Below are 15,269 nucleotides of genomic sequence, written 5' to 3'. Positions count from 1 at the left end.
GGGGATGGGGAATGGGGATTGGCTAGGTGGTGGTGGTGGTGTTTTCTTTTTTGTTGTTGTTGTTGAGACGGAGTCTCGCTCTGTCGCCCAGGCTGGAGTGCAGTGGCCAGATCTCAGCTCACGGCAAGCTCCGCCTCCCGGGTTTACGCCATTCTCCTGCTTCAGCTTCCTGAGTAGCTGGGACTACAGGCATCCGCCACCTCGCCCGGCTAGTTTTTTGTATTTTTTAGTAGAGATGGGGTTTCACCAGTTTAGCCAGGATGGTCTCGATCTCCTGACCTCGTGATCCGCCCGTCTCGGCCTCTTAAAGTGTTGGGATTACAGGCTTGAGCCACCGAGCCTGGCCAGTGTTTTCTTTTCTTAGAGACGGGGTCCCACTGTGTCACCCAGGCTGGAGTGCAGTGGTGTGATCTCACAGTTCACAGCAGCTTCGACCTCCTTGGCTCTAGCAATCCTCCTGCCATCAGCCTCCCAGGTAGTTGGGACCACAGGCACACGCCACCATGTCCGGCTAATTTTTTTATTTTATTTTATTTTATTTTATTTTATTTTATTTTGAGACGGAGTCTCGCTCTGTCACCCAGGCTGGAGTGCAGTGGCCGGATCTCAGCTCACTGCAAGCTCCGCCTCCCGGGTTCACGCCATTCTGCTGCCTCAGCCTCCCAAGTAGCTGGGACTACAGGCGCCCGCCACCTCGCCCGGCTAGGTTTTTGTATTTTTTTAGTAGAGACGGGGTTTCACCGTGTTAGCCAGGATGGTCTCGATCTCCTGACCTCGTGATCCACCCGTCTCGGCCTCCCAAAGTGCTGGGATTACAGGCTTGAGCCACCGCGCCCGGCCTATCTTATTTTATTTTTTATGAGACAGAGTCTCATTCTGTCACCCAGGCTGAAGTGCAGTGGCACAATCTTGGCTCACTGCAACCTCTGCCTCCTGGGTTCAAGTGATTCTCCTGCCTCAGCCTCCTGAGTGGCTGGGACTACAGGCGTGCACCACTACGCCTGGCTAAGTTTTGTATTATTATTATTATTTTTTTTTAGACGGAGTCTTGCTCTGTTGCCCAGGCTGGAGTACAGTGGCACAATCTCGGCTCACTGCAAGCTCCACCTCCCGGGTTCATGCCATTCTCCTGCCTCAGACTCCCCAGTTGCTGGGACTACAGGTGCCCGCTACCACGCCCAGCTAATTTGTTGTATTTTTTTTTTTTTTTTTTTTTGAGACGGAGTCTCGCTCTGGCGCCCAGGCTGGAGTGCAGTGGCCGGATCTCAGCTCACTGCAAGCTCCGCCTCCCGGGTTCCCGCCATTCTCCTGCCTCAGCCTCCCGAGTAGCTGGGACTACAGGCGCCTGCCAGGTCGCCCGGCTAGTTTTTTTTTGTATTTTTAGTAGAGACGGGGTTTCACCATGTTAGCCAGGATGGTCTCGATCTCCTGACCTCGTGATCCGCCCGTCTCGGCCTCCCAAAGTGCTGGGATTACAGGCTTGAGCCACCGCGCCCGGCCTGTTGTATTTTTAATAGAGATGGGGTTTCACCATGTTAGCCAGGATGGTCTCGATATCTCCCGACCTTGTGATTCACCTGCCTCGGCCTCCCAAAGTGCTGGGACCACAGGCGTGAGCCACTGTGCCTGGCCTAAGTTTTGTATTTTTAGTGCAGACAGGTTTCACCATGTTGGCCAGGCTGACCTTGAACTTCTGATCTCAAGTGATCTGCCCACCTTGGCCTCCCAAAGTGCTGGGATTACAGGCATGAGCCACCACACCCAACTTTCATGTTTTTATTTTTTGTAGAGAGGTCTTGCTGTTGAAATGGGAAGTTTTGCTGTTGCTCAAGCTGGCCAATTGCTTTCTTTCTTTTTTTTTTGGAGACAGAGTTTTGCTCTGTCGCCGAGACTGGAGCGCAATGGCACCATCTCGGCTCATGGCAACCTCCGTCCCCCCAGGTTCAAGCGATTCTCCTGCCTCAGCCTCCCAAGTAGCTGGGATTACAGGCAAGCACCACCATGCCTGGCTAATTTTGTATTTTTAGTAGAGATGGGGGTTTCTCCATGTTGGTCAGGCTGGTCTCGAACTTCCGCCCTCAGGTGATCTGCCTGCCTCGGCCTCCCAAAGTGCTGGGATTACAGCTGTGAGCCACTGTGCCCAACCTCAGGCTGGCTAATTTCTTAAACCCTGCTGGAAGGACCTGGTGCCACCAATTCCTGATTCCACTGCAGGATTAGAAGTTGCTTTTGGCCAGGCTTGGTGGCTCATGCCAGTAATCTCAGCACTTTGGGAGGCCAAGGTACCCGGGTGGATCCCGAGGTTGGGAGTTTGAGACCAGCCTGACCAACATGGTAAAATCCCGTCTCTACTAAAAATATAAAAATCATCTGGGTGTGGCAGCGCGCACTTATAATCCCAGCTACTTGGGAGGCTGAGGCAGGAGAATTGCTTGAGCCCGGGAGGCAGAGGTTGCCATGATCCGAGATTGCACCACTGCACTCCAGCCTGGATGACAGAGTGAGACTCCATCTCAAAAAAAAAAATAAATAAATAAGTTGCTTTCCAGTTATTTCACACCTGTTTATCTGTTCTTCCAGCTTCCAGAACTTTGAGGCTGCTGCTTCCTCTTCCACACTCTATCCTCATGGATTCATGTCTTTCCTTTTTTGAATCCCCTTTGTTTTTGTTTTTGTTTTTTGTAGCGATGTGGGGGGGGGGGGGGTCTCCCTGTATTGCCCAGGCTGGTCTCGAACTCCTGAGCCAAAGCGATCCACCCGCCTCAGCCTCACAAAGTGCTGGGATTACAGGTGTGAGCCACCAAACCTCCGTCTCCCAGATTCAAGCAATTCTCCTGCCTTAGCCTCCTGAGTAGCTGGGATTATAGGCATGCGCCACCATGCCCGGCTAATTTTGTATTTTTAGTAGAGATAGGGGTTTTCCATGTTGGTCAGGCTGGTCTCGAACTCCCAGCCTCAGGTGATCCATCTGCCTCAGCCTCCCAAAGTGCTGGGATTACAGGTGTAAGCCACCATGCCTAGCCTATTTTCTTTTAGAGACTGGGACTCTGGCTGGGTGTAGTGACTCCTGCCTGTAATCCCAGGAGGCTGGGAGGCTGAGGCAGGTGGGTTGCCTGAGACCAGGAGTTCAAGACCAGCCTGGGTAACATAGCAAGACCTTGTCTCTAAAAAAAAATTTTTTTTTTTTAATTAGCCAGGCACGGTGGCATGCACCTTTAGTCCCAGCTACTCGGCAGGCTGAGGTGGGAGGATCGCTTGAACCCAGGAGGTCTCAAGGTTGCAGAGAGCCATGTTCATGCCATTGAACTCCAGCCTGGGTGACAGAGTAAGATTTTGTCTCAAAAAATACATACATAGTAATAATAATAATGCAAGAAAATTTCCCAGAACTGAAGAATGTGATACTGATCAAAAGTGTGCCCCAAGTGCCCAGAAAAGGAGATAAAAACATTAATACACCTTTACATATATTTAAAAACACTGGAGAGAAGAATTATGTTCTACAAAGAGAAAGAGAAAAATCAAGCAGCAAATCGCATTCCAAAGATCAGAAAAAAGAATTATTTTGCAGTTCAACCTCATCTCTACTAAAAATACAAAAATTAGCTGGGCGTGGTGGTGCATGCTTGTAATCCCAGCTACCTGGAAGGCTGAGGCAGGAGAATCTCTTGAATGTGGGAGGCTGCAATGAGCCGAGATCGCGCCACTGCACTCCAGCCTAGGACAGAGTGAGCCTCCGTCTCAAAAAAAAAAAAAAAAAAATAGAGTCTCGCTCTGTCCCAGGCTGGAGTGCAGCGGTTCGATCTCAGCTCATTGCAGCGTCCACCTCCTGGGTTCAAGTGATTCTCCTGCCTCAGCCTCCCGGGTAGCTGGGATTACAGGCATGTGTCAACATGCCCGGCTAATTTTTGTATTTTTAGTAGAGACGGGGTTTCACCATGTTGCCCAGGCTGGTCTTGAACTCCTGACCTTGTGATCCGCCAGCCTCAGCCTCCTAAAGTGTTGGGATTGCAGGTGTGAGCCACTGTGCCCAGCCACGACTCCGTCTTAAAAAAAGAAAAGAAAAAGAAAGAAAGAAACTACACCTGTCTTGTGACTGCTCATTAATCTTACCAAGGTGGTGGTTCAGCCCCGGAACAGGGAAGAGGGTGGTTTTAGGGAGGAACTAGTATTATTCTTGTTTCTTTTTTTTTTTTTTTTTTTTTTTTTTGAGACGGAGTCTCGCTCTGTCACCCAGGCTGGAGTGCAGTGGCCGGATCTCAGCTCACTGCAAGCTCCGCCTCCCGGGTTTACGCCATTCTCCTGCCTCAGCCTCCCCAGTAGCTGGGACTACAGGCGCCCGCCACCCTTGCCTGGCTAGTTTTTTGTATTTTTTAGTAGAGACGGGGTTTCACCGTGTTAGCCAGGATGGTCTCGATCTCCTGACCTTGTGATCCGCCCGTCTCGGCCTCCCAAAGTGCTAGGATTACAGGCTTGAGCCACCGCGCCCGGCATTCTTGTTTCAAGTTGAACTCTAAATTCCTTCCCCGGTCAGCTGGGCCTACGCCCAGGAATGAGCAGGGTCAGCTTGGAGGTCAGGAACAGGATGGGGTCAGTTATGTCATAATTTTGAAGGGTGGTTTCAACAGGAAGACATAAGGTCCAAGAGATGCCATTCACTAAGGGACTCCATTGGGGGTGGTGAGAAGGCTCTGGACAGCTTCTCCAGAAAGGGGACAATGACAACGCACCTGTTGAGTCCGAGGAGCATTTAGAGAATTAGTGAACATTTTGGGGCTAAATTAGTGATAAATGTATTGAAAACTAAGTAACGAGAAACAAACAAAAAAAGAACCTCCAGGGAAAACAAGAAGTTGTGTAGGAGATAAAATGTTATCATAAGGCCAGATGCAGTGGCTCACACCTGTAATCCCAGCACTTTGGCTTTTTTTTTTTTTTTTTTTTTTTGAGACGGAGTTTTGCTCTTGTTGCCCAGGCTGGAGTGCAGTGGTGTGATCTCAGCTCACGGCAACCTCCGCCTCCCAGGTTCAAGTAATTCTCCTGCCTAAGCCTCCCTAGTAGCTGGGATTACAGGCATGCACCACCACACCTAGCTAATTTTGTATTTATAGTAGAGACGGGGTTTCTCCATGTTGGTCAGGCTGGTCTCAAACTCTCAACACTGTGCCCAGCCTTAATCCTAGCACTTTAGGAGGCTGAGTCGGGTGGATCACTTGAGGTCAGGAGTTTGAGACCAGTATGGCTAATATGGTGAAATCTCGACTCTACTAAAAATACAAAAATTAGCTGGACGTGGAGGCACGTGCCTATAATCCCAGCTACTCCACCTCCTGGGTTCAAGCAATTATCTTGCCTCAGCCTCCCGAATAGCTGGGATTACAGGCGCCCGCCACCACACCCAGCTAATGTTTGTATTTTTAGCAGAGATCAGGTTTCACCATATTGGCCAGGCTGGTCTTGAACTCCTGACCTCAGGTGATCTGCCCGCCTCAGCCTCCCAAAGTGTTGTGATTACAGTCGCGAGCCACCGTGCCCTGACTAGCTCAAGCAATTCTTAAAGAAAAGCCTGGTCGGGCATGGTGCTACCTGACTTTCAGTTACATGGAGGTGGGCCAGAGTGCAACACGGGGTTTCACCGTGTTAGGCAGGATGGTCTCGATCTCCTGACCTCGTGATCCGCCCGTCTCAGCCTCCCAAAGTGCTGGGATTACAGGGAGCAGAGTTTTTAAGGATAACTTGGTGAGTGGGGGAAGCCGGTGAGCCAGGAGTGCTGTTGGTCAGGGATGAAATCACAGAGAGTCAGAGCTGTCTTGCACCGAGTCCGTTTCTGGGTCGGGGTCACAGGATCAGATGAGCCAGTTTATCCATCTGGGTGGGGCCATGAAGTGCAGGGTCTGCAAAATACCTCAAGGACTGATTTTAGGAGCAGTTTAGGGAGGGTTGGAATCTTATAGCCTCCAGCTGCATGACTCTAAACCATAATTTCTAATCTTGTGGCTAATGTTAATCCTACAAAGACAATCTAGTCCCCAGGCAAGAACATCTGCTTTGAGAAAGGGCTGTGACCAGTCTTTGTTTAAACTATAAACTTAGTTTCTCCCAAAGTTGGTTCAGCCTACACCCAAGAATGAACAAGGACAGCCTGGCGGTTAGAAGCAAGATGATGGAGTTGGTTAAGACAGGTCTCCTTCACTGTCTGAGTCATAATTTGGCAAAGGTAGTTTCACAACCTCTGCTTCCTGGGTTTAAACAATTCCCCAGCCTCAGTCTCATGAGTGGCTGGCGATATCAACGCGCGCCACCACACCCGGCTAATATTTGTGTTTTTAGTAGAGACGAGGTTTTGCGACGTTGGCTTCCCAACATGCCTGGCCTCAAGTGATCTGTGCACCTCGGCCTCCCAAAGTGCTGGGATTATAGGCGTGAGCCACCAAACCCGGGCTGCGCTCATCGTTCATGAATTTGTAGAGCTTTATCTCCAGACTTCTCCTGATCCTTTCCTGGCGGTCACTGGGTGGGGTGTAAGTCCCAACCCTCTAGTCTTTAGGTGTTACCAGCCCCACCCTGAAGCTCCCTGGGGGCTCTACCCTAAATCACTGCGTTAGCATAAACTCGGGAGTTCTCTGATGGAGCATATAATGAATGACAAGACACTCCTACCGATCAGGAATTTCCAAAGGTGTTAGGGGCTCCGTGGCAGGAAGTGGGGACAAACACCAAATCAATTTCTTTTTCTACTACAGAAGATAAACACCAAAATAATTAGCTCCTAGAGGGAAAGAGGCCGCGGGAGGAGGATTGTGATTTTTCTTCTGACAAGCCACAGGGACCCATGAATCCTTAAGCCAGGGGCCTGGTTCATTTTAATAAATCAAATTTTGAAAAGTCTAGATAGGATTGATGTTATTCCCCATGCCACACTGGGCCCGTTTGTGGCCCAAAGATTTCTGGGACATTGGGGGACCTAGGTGGTGTCCTCATCAAGGCTGCTTGTTTCAGTAATTATCCTGGGCTGCATCGCACCCACCCGGTCGTGGGGCTCAGGCTTGCCCCCATCCATGGCACATGCACCTTCGAGGCGGGCAGGTGTGTGTATAGACTTGACTATAGGCTGGGGAGGCAGAGGATCCACGCTGCTGGCAACTTCATCTTCCTGCTGCTGCTTCCCAGATCTCCTGCTTCCCAGATGGCCCCGGCTGTTTCCACAACCTGGTCCACCCTCCCTCCTCTCTCCTCGCCCTGATAGGTGGTCCTGATGGGCCAGTGCAGAGCGCTGGCACTGGTTGAGTGCTGTGTCGCACGTGCTTCTCACCAAAGCTTCCTAATGGATGGTGTGCTCCCCCTCTGACATCGGGGTAACAGGCAGAGGGTCTGCATGGCTGCAGGTCACAGAGCTAAGGGAAGCAGAGTTGAGATCTGGACCAAGGTCTGATTCCAGAGCCCGTGGGGAAAGGCCCTCTCACCCAGGGAGTCATGGGATCGTCCCTCTAAGGGGGCAGCATTCCTGCCTGGATCTTGGCCAGGGAGTAGATGTCAGAGAGACCATCCATGCCAGGACATCCAGAGTGCCTGGCCTGAGATGCAGGAGGCCCTGGGGTGAGCAGGGTGGAGTGGCCTCAGACAGTAGCTGCTGATTGGCTGTGTGTCCTTAGGCACATCGGCCTTGCCTCTCTGTGCAGCAGGAACAGTACCTTGCAGGCAGGTGGTTGTGAAGATTAGATGAGAGTGCCTGGTCCACCCAGCTGCAGCCTGGCCTGTTAGGCTCCAGAAGTAGCCCCTGCCAACCCACCTGACCGCCAGCTGCTCCTCTCGGGCCTTCCCTGGGACTGTGAAGGCCCGGGGCAGACGCCAGCTCCCCAGACTGATTTGAAGGGTCAGGGCGGCCTGGAATAGTTAGCCTGAGGTCAGATCTGCTGATGGGCCAAAGGTCTGAAAGGTGCTGCCTGGTGAGCTCACAGGGGTGGGGAGTGGCTGGCGGGTGGAGCCTGGAGGGCTGTGACTGGCCTGAGGCCAGAGTTTATGGCGAAACTGAATCCCCCTTATTCTGACTGTCCCGGAAAACATTCCCGGGTCAGTCAGGGCTCCGAGGTGGCTGCCTCAGCTGGGAGTGGGGCCTCCCACCCTGATTCATCCTGTGGCCCAGCCCCTGCCCAGGGTGGGGAAAGGGGTTGGCAACTCAGGCCCATGCCCATGCAAGGAGCGTTCTTTTTCTGTCCTCTTCCCACCACCGTTACGTCCTGGAAGGCGGGAGTTCAGCACCTTGGAGAGGGGACAGCCCCTGTCCTCACAGTCCCTGGTGCGGGCGCCCACATCTGCTTTCTCAATTTGTCCACACAGGAGGTGGGGCATGGTGGGAATTTGAACCCAAGTCTGAATAGAGTGGGGTCAGGGCACAGTCACTGGGCCAGTGTTAAGCTCCTGATGTGCTTAAAAAGGCCCAAAAAACTAGCCCTGCCACCCCTTCCTGTATTTGCCCTGGAGTACCTGGATGGGACCTGACTTACACCTGAGTGGCCTCAATTCTGAGGTGGCTCCCGGGCAGCCCCACCCTGACCTCACTCACCGCACTGCCTTGGGGGGCTGTCACCAGTGGTCTTGTGAAGGGTTTGGTAAAGGGACAGCTACGTCAGCTTCCCAGGACAGTTCTGGGTCCCACATGATGACTGCGGTGACCCTCTGTGCCCCAGGCTATCCACAAGGGCCCACCTGCAGCCCCAGGCCTGCAGCAGACCTTTGGGGATCAGACAGCAAGGCCCCTGCAGACCCTCACCCCAGAAGCACCCAATGAATGTGGCCCTGCCTAGGCCCAGCCAAGGTCAGGAGACACAGAACTCCAATCTTTGCTATAAATACACGTGTTTGGTGAGTGAGGGGCAACAGAAGGCAGAGAGATGGCGCTGTACACAGCTGGTATAGGCTTGGAGGTGGAACGCCAGAGAGACAGACACACAGACAGTCCGCCTAGCAGGGCAGGCCGGGCAGCATTCTGGGGCTTGTAACACTTGGTTGGTGGGCGAGAGCCGGGAGGAGGTCTGGCCCAGGGCTGGAGGGGCCGAGGCACCCTGCAGGCTCCAAGGTCCGAGGTCCTGGGTGGCATCCGCGGTGGTGCCTGGGCTCAGCTCACATCATTCAGGGCCTGGAGGGACACGAGGCCAGTCAGGAGGGTGCTCTGCGTCCCTGGGTCCCCCCACCCAGCCACGCAGGCCACCCACCTTGCGGGCAAACTCGGGCAGCACGAAGGCGGCGCGGTGCACGTCGGAGTTGTAGTACTTGAGCTGCATCTGTGCCACCTGCTGCTGCGTCAGCGGCTGCACCGGCTCCTGGAAGTTGGTGCTCTGGGGACCGGGACGGGGCACATCAGGGGGGGCACTTTGCTTATTTTTTCTTGAGACAGAGTCTCACTCTGTTGCCCACGCTGGAGTGCAGTGGCGTCATCTCGGCTCGCTGCAACATCTGCCTCCCGGGTTCAAGTGATTCTCCTGCCTCAGCCTCAGGTATACGCCACCACACCCAGCTAATTTTGTTTTTTTGTTTTTTTTTTGTATTTTGAGTAGAGATGGGGTTTCTCCATGTTGGTCAGGCTGGTCTTGAACTCCTGACCTCAAGTAATCTGCCCGCCTCAGTCTCCCAAAGTGCTGGGATTCCAGGCGTGAGACAATGCGCCCGGCCTGGGGAGAGAAGTGCTGGGATTCCAGGCGTGAGACAATGCGCCCGGCCTGGGGAGGGAAGTGCTGGGATTCCAGGCGTGAGACAATGCGCCCGGCCTGGGGAGGGAAGTGCTGGGATTCCAGGCGTGAGACAATGCGCCCGGCCTGGGGAGGGAAGTGCTGGGATTCCAGGCGTGAGACAATGCGCCCGGCCTGGGGAGGGAAGTGCTGGGATTCCAGGCGTGAGACAATGCGCCCGGCCTGGGGAGGGCTCTTTTTTTTTTTTTTTTTTTGGGACGGAGCCTTTCTCTGTCACCCAGGCTGGAGTGCAGTGGTGTGATCTTGGCTGACTGCAAGCTCCGCCTCCCGGGTTCACGCCATTCTCCTGCCTCAGCCTCCCCAGCAGCTGGGACAACTGACAAACGCCGCCGTGTCCAGCTAATTTTTTTGTATTTTTAGTAGAGATGGGGTTTCACCATGTTAGCCAGGATGGTCTCCATCTCCTGACCTCCTGATCCACCCGCCTCGGCCTCCCAAAGTGCTGGGATTACAGGCGTGAGCCACTGCGCCTGGCAGGGGGAGGGCTATTTATGCCCACCTTCCCCCTGACCCCCACCACTGGGCACCCCCATCTCACCGGGTTCTTGCTGCACAGCATGAAGCCGATCTGGCCGCTGGGGTAGGTGGGGATGGTGCAGTAGGCGTAGGCCACCACGGGGAACAGGGACTGGCAGAACTGCCGCATCTCCTTGATGAGGTCCAGGTGCAGCCACTGGCACTCGCCTGGGGGCCCCAAAACATCAGCATCTGGTAAGGCCTGCCCTGCCCCGCCCCACCTGCCCCGCCCCACTGCTCCAGGCCTGTGGCTCACCCTGGCAGCAGAGGACACCATCTTCCTTGAGGGCCGTCTTCATAAGCTGGTAATAGGACTCCTTGAAGAGACTTTCGGCGGGGCCTGGGGAAGGATGGAGGGAGACACACTGAACACAGTCTGGCTGAGACCTCCAGGGCCACTGTTACCCCGCTACACAGACCCACACAGCTGTCAGGTGGCCAGAGCCAGGATCTGAGCCCAGGTCTGTGGGTGACAGGCTCCACACCTGAGTCCCATTCTTGGGGGAGTCTCATTGGCACCACAGCAGAGGAACCTCTACCCCAGGTGTTGGTCCAAGACTAGAACCTGCCCCCACTCCAATGCTGACCAGTCCAGAGCAGAGGGGAGGCTGAAGAGGACACGCGGGCCTCAGTGTCCCAATGCCAGATCCCCACTCTCCTTGGGGCCCAGCTTGTGAACTCAGGGCAGTGGCCTGCGTCCTGCCTACTGTCCTGAGCCATGTTTCAGAGGGCAGGTAACAACTGAGAAGGGAAAAGTACAGCTCTAGTTCAGAGGATGGGAGGCTGCTCTATCCTCTACTCTGAAGGCCTGGGGGAGGCTGACCTCCAGACCAGCAGCTGCCAGAAAACCCTGGGGCCCGCCCATCCGCTGCTTACCCATAGGGTCTGAGGAGTCAGTGATGATCACATCGAAGGCATCCTGATTCTGCTTCATGAACTCAAAACCGTCACCCACATGCAGGGTCAGCTTCGAGCTCAAGTAGCCAATGGCCATGCCTGGCAGGAACTTCTTGGAGACTTGGATGACATCCTGGAGGGGATGGGAGGGACCAGACTGGGCCAAGGGGCTGGGGGACCTGGAGCCAGACACAGCCACGTGGGACTCTCCAAGTGCCTCACAGGCAAGTGGCCTTGGCCAACCCCTGCCTTTTCTTTTTTTTTTGAGACAGGGTCTCACTCTGTGGCCTAGGCTGGAGTACAGTGGCATGGATCATGGCTCACTGCACCTTCAGCCTCCAGGGCTCAGGTGATCCTCCCACCTCAGCCTCCTGAGTAGCTGGGACTTCGAGTGTGTTCCATCATACTCGGCTACTTTTTAAATTTTTGGTAGAGATGGAGTCTCCCTATGTTGCCTCGAACTCCTAGGCTCGAGGGATCCTCCCACCTCGGCCTCTGAAAAGCGCTAGGATTACAGTTGTGAGCCTCCACAGTCAGCCCCTTTTGGGAACCTGTTTATTATGTGTAAAGCGAGAACTCTGGTACCTCTGTTTCTCCTTGAGAGCCGGCTCTTGCCTGTGGCTTGAGCTCCTCTCTCCCATCCCTACCCCCTCCTTCCAGACCAAATCACCCTGTCTGAGTGGCTTTCCTGTCCCTTCCTGTTTTATTTATTTATCTATTTTTTTTCTTTTTTGAGATGGAGTCTCGCTGTGTCACCCAGGCTGGAGTGCAGTGGCGCAATCTCGGCTCACTGTAAGCTCCGCCTCCCAGGTTCACGCCATTCTCCTGCCTTGGCCTCCCGAGTAGCACGGATTACAGGCGTCTGCCACCACGCCTGGCTAATTTTTTGTACTTTTAGTAGAGATGGGGTTTCACCGTGTTAGCCAGGATGGTCTCGGATCTCCTGCCCTGGTGATCGACCCACCTCAGCCTCCCAAAGTGCTGGGATTACAGGCGTGAGCCACCACGCCCGGCCAATATTTATTTTTTCGAGACAGAGTCTTGCTTTGCTGCCCAGGCTGGAATGCAGTGGCACGACCTCAGCTCACTGCAACCTCCTGCCTCAGCCTCCCAAGTAGTTGGAATTACAGGTGCATGCCACCAAGTCCCGCCAGTTTTTTTTTTTTTTTTTTTTTTTTGTACTTTTAGTAGAGACGAGGGTTTCATCATGTTGGCCAGGCTGGTCTCAAACTCCTGACTTTGTGATCCGCCCACCTCAGCCTCCCAAAGTGCTGGGAGGCGTGAGCCACCATGTCTGGCCATTTGATGTCTCCTTTAACTAGGACATCAGCTCCTAGGGGGCAGGGACTGATCTGTCTACCACTGTCCCCGTACCCGGGCAACACCTGGCACGTAACATGATTTTAGTGAGCAGCTACTGAGCGTAAGGGGTAATATACTAATAGTTGAGCTGTCTCTGGGCCCTGCCGGGGGATGAGATTAAAAATCAGCTTAGTCGACTGGGCGGGATGGCTCACGCCTGTAATCCGACTACTTTGGGAGGCCAAGGCTGGCAGATCACCTGAGGTCACGAGGTCCAAGACCAGCCTGACCAACATGGAGAAACCCCGTCTCTACTAAAAATATAAAATTAGCTGGGCATGGTAGCGCACGTCTGTAATCCCAGCTGCTTGGGAGGCTGAGGTGGAAGAATTACTTAAGCCTGGGAGGTGGAGGTTGTAGTGAGCCGAGATGGTGCCACTGCACTCCAGCCTGGACAACAAGAGCGAAACTCCGTCTCAGAAAAAAAAAAAAAAAAATCTGCTTAGTCTTACTAAGACCTCGCCACGCACGTGCCCTCACCACCTGCCAGGCCCTCTGCCATCTGGTTTTCCTACTGAACCCTCCCTGACCAGGTGTTTTCCAGATGGGGAAACAGGCCCTACCTGCCTTGCTCAGGGGTGTGCACCCATTTCAAGGGCACAGATGGCTGGCAGGAGAACCAGGACTCAAACCCCACCCAACTGGCTCTATGCCGGCACTCACCTCGTCTATCTCACACTGGACCACAGACTCCACGGAGGGGTGCTTCACCACCTCACGCAGGACACCTCCATCTCCGCCCCCGATGATCAGCACCTGGGAGGAGGGGGCAGTAAAGGCAGGGGCCCTGGCAGAACTGGGCGCCCCCAGGCCCCAGAAGCAGACCCCCTGGTCCCTCGGATCCACGGGCCTCATCATTTTCTACCCTCGGAAAATCTTTCGTGCTGGTGTCCCCTTTCCTGGAAGTTCCTTCCAGGGCTGCCCTAGGCTTCCGAGGCCGCGTCAGTGTCGGCCCCCACCCCTCTGCGGGACTCCCTGGCCTTGCTACCACTTCCTCTGACAACCGTGCAGGCAGCATCTGGGAAGAGTCCGGGGCACACCTGGGGCCGCCCCTCGTCCGGCACTGTTCCAGGGGACACTGGGGTACCTTTCGCGGGTTGGGATGGCTGCAGAGAGGCAGGTTGGCGATCATCTCCTGGTAGGAGAACTCGTCCCTCTCCGTGCACTGGATGACACCGTCCAACACCAGCACGTTGCCATAGGTCTTACTGCGGGCGGAGTGACAGTCAGGGACCTGGGTTCTCTGGGGTGCGGAAAACATACCCCAAGCCGCCCTGGGTGAGGAGGGTCTCCCCACCCCGCCTAGGGGTCCCAGGGGTGGTGGGCGATGGTGACATGTGGCGAGGAACGGCGGGCGGGCCGCAGGGTGGAGGCTGGGGTGGGACCCGGGGTCTACTTGGGCTCTGACGTATCCCGAGGCTGACACGTGGAGCTGGGCGCAGACTCCGGCTCCCCCGCCCAAGAGGCCAGCCCGCAGCCCCAGTCCCAGCCCAGCGAGGCGGGGTGAGGGGTGGCGAGGGAGCCAGGGCAGGACGGGGTCCGGCCGGCTTGGGTCCCGGCGTGGAGGGGGCCGTGAGGCGGGCAGCAGGCGGCCTGGGCTGAGCCGAGGGGGCCGGCGCCCGCGGGCAGCGGCGGTACCTGCGGAAGACTAGGATGTCCTGGTAGCGCGAGCGCCGGTGGTGGAGCAGCTGCTCCACCTGCAGCGACAGGGCCTGGCCGGGCCACAGACTGCAGGTCTCGCGGAACCAGCCCTCACGGATGGCGGCGGGGCCGGATGCAGCTGGGCCATCGGGGCCGGGCTCCATGGCGGGCAGGCGGGCGGGCGGCGCGGGGCGCGGGCCCGGGACTGCAGGCCGCGCGGAGCCGCAGCACAACGGGACCAGCTCCGCCCGCCGCCCGCGCCGCAACCTAACCCGGGCGCGGGGCGGGGCCTGCCGGCGGGGGCGGAGCCTGCGGTCTCCAATGGCAAAGTGGCCTCGCCGGACGCTCATTGGCCACCGGCACGCAGAGCGGCGCGGAGTGGCTGGGGGGCGCCGTCCGTCGGCGGCAGCAAGGTAGTGCGGCCCGCTCCAGGGGCCACGTGGGGCCCGGCCGGGGCCGGGCTGCCGGGCAGGGTTCCGGGGCGGGCTGGGCCGGCGGAAGGGGTCTGGGTCCTTCATCCGCCCCAACCAGCCGGGGCGGTGCACCACCGGCCTCTGCTCCCTTCTCGGGGTTGGGAAGCACCGAGGGCCGCTAGGGACTGCGGGACTCGGGCTTGGTGCGGAGTGCGAGAGCGCTGGGACGTGCGGGACTCGGGGGTCAGCCTTTGGGCTGGAGACACGGGAGCGGGCAGCTACAGTGGGTTACGTTGTTGCACGGAGCGAGTAGAACGTATCCCTCGCTGCGTCCAAAATCTGGTTCCTTGTTGGATTTGAACAGATTATGTGGCTCGTCGGGGCGAACTGAGGGTTTTTATTTACTTGGAAAGAATCATCACAGCCCGCGAATTAACAAGCTGGATTTAGCCATTTTCCCTTAGTTCCTCTGAGCCATGAGCCTATGGCTGTTGAATACGAGAGAAGTGCTTCTCTAAACGAGTTTCTAAATTTACCAAGTGTCCAGGAAGAGGCCCAGAACATACATATTCAGCACCAGAAAAGACTGACACGCAATTTTTCTTGACAAACTGGGTCTTGCTCCTTGAAGGGTGGGTGGGAATGTGCTTTCTGTTTTTATGAGAATGTCAAAGAACTTCTCAGAATCACATTA

General features: G+C 55.5%; 1 protein-coding gene across 1 annotated transcript; it reads right to left on the bottom strand.

Moving 5' to 3' along the window:
• Positions 1 to 8,839: 8,839 nt before the first annotated feature.
• Positions 8,840 to 14,434, bottom strand: SRM (spermidine synthase). Its single transcript, XM_030913736.1, has 8 exons — positions 14,160 to 14,434; positions 13,609 to 13,729; positions 13,185 to 13,277; positions 11,139 to 11,292; positions 10,519 to 10,602; positions 10,285 to 10,430; positions 9,213 to 9,335; positions 8,840 to 9,136 (listed from the first exon to the last, which is right to left on the bottom strand). The coding sequence occupies exons 1-8, from the start codon at positions 14,324 to 14,326 to the stop codon at positions 9,116 to 9,118; spliced, it is 909 nt and encodes a 302-aa protein (XP_030769596.1). The 5' UTR covers positions 14,327 to 14,434; the 3' UTR covers positions 8,840 to 9,115.
• Between the last annotated feature and the right edge of the window lie 835 nt (positions 14,435 to 15,269).

The sequence above is a fragment of the Rhinopithecus roxellana genome, chromosome 12 (assembly GCF_007565055.1).
Source record: "Rhinopithecus roxellana isolate Shanxi Qingling chromosome 12, ASM756505v1, whole genome shotgun sequence".
NCBI classification, from domain to species: domain Eukaryota; kingdom Metazoa; phylum Chordata; class Mammalia; order Primates; family Cercopithecidae; genus Rhinopithecus; species Rhinopithecus roxellana.
Note: the sequence above shows the minus strand (reverse complement) of the source record. Positions and strands in the feature narration are given on the sequence as shown.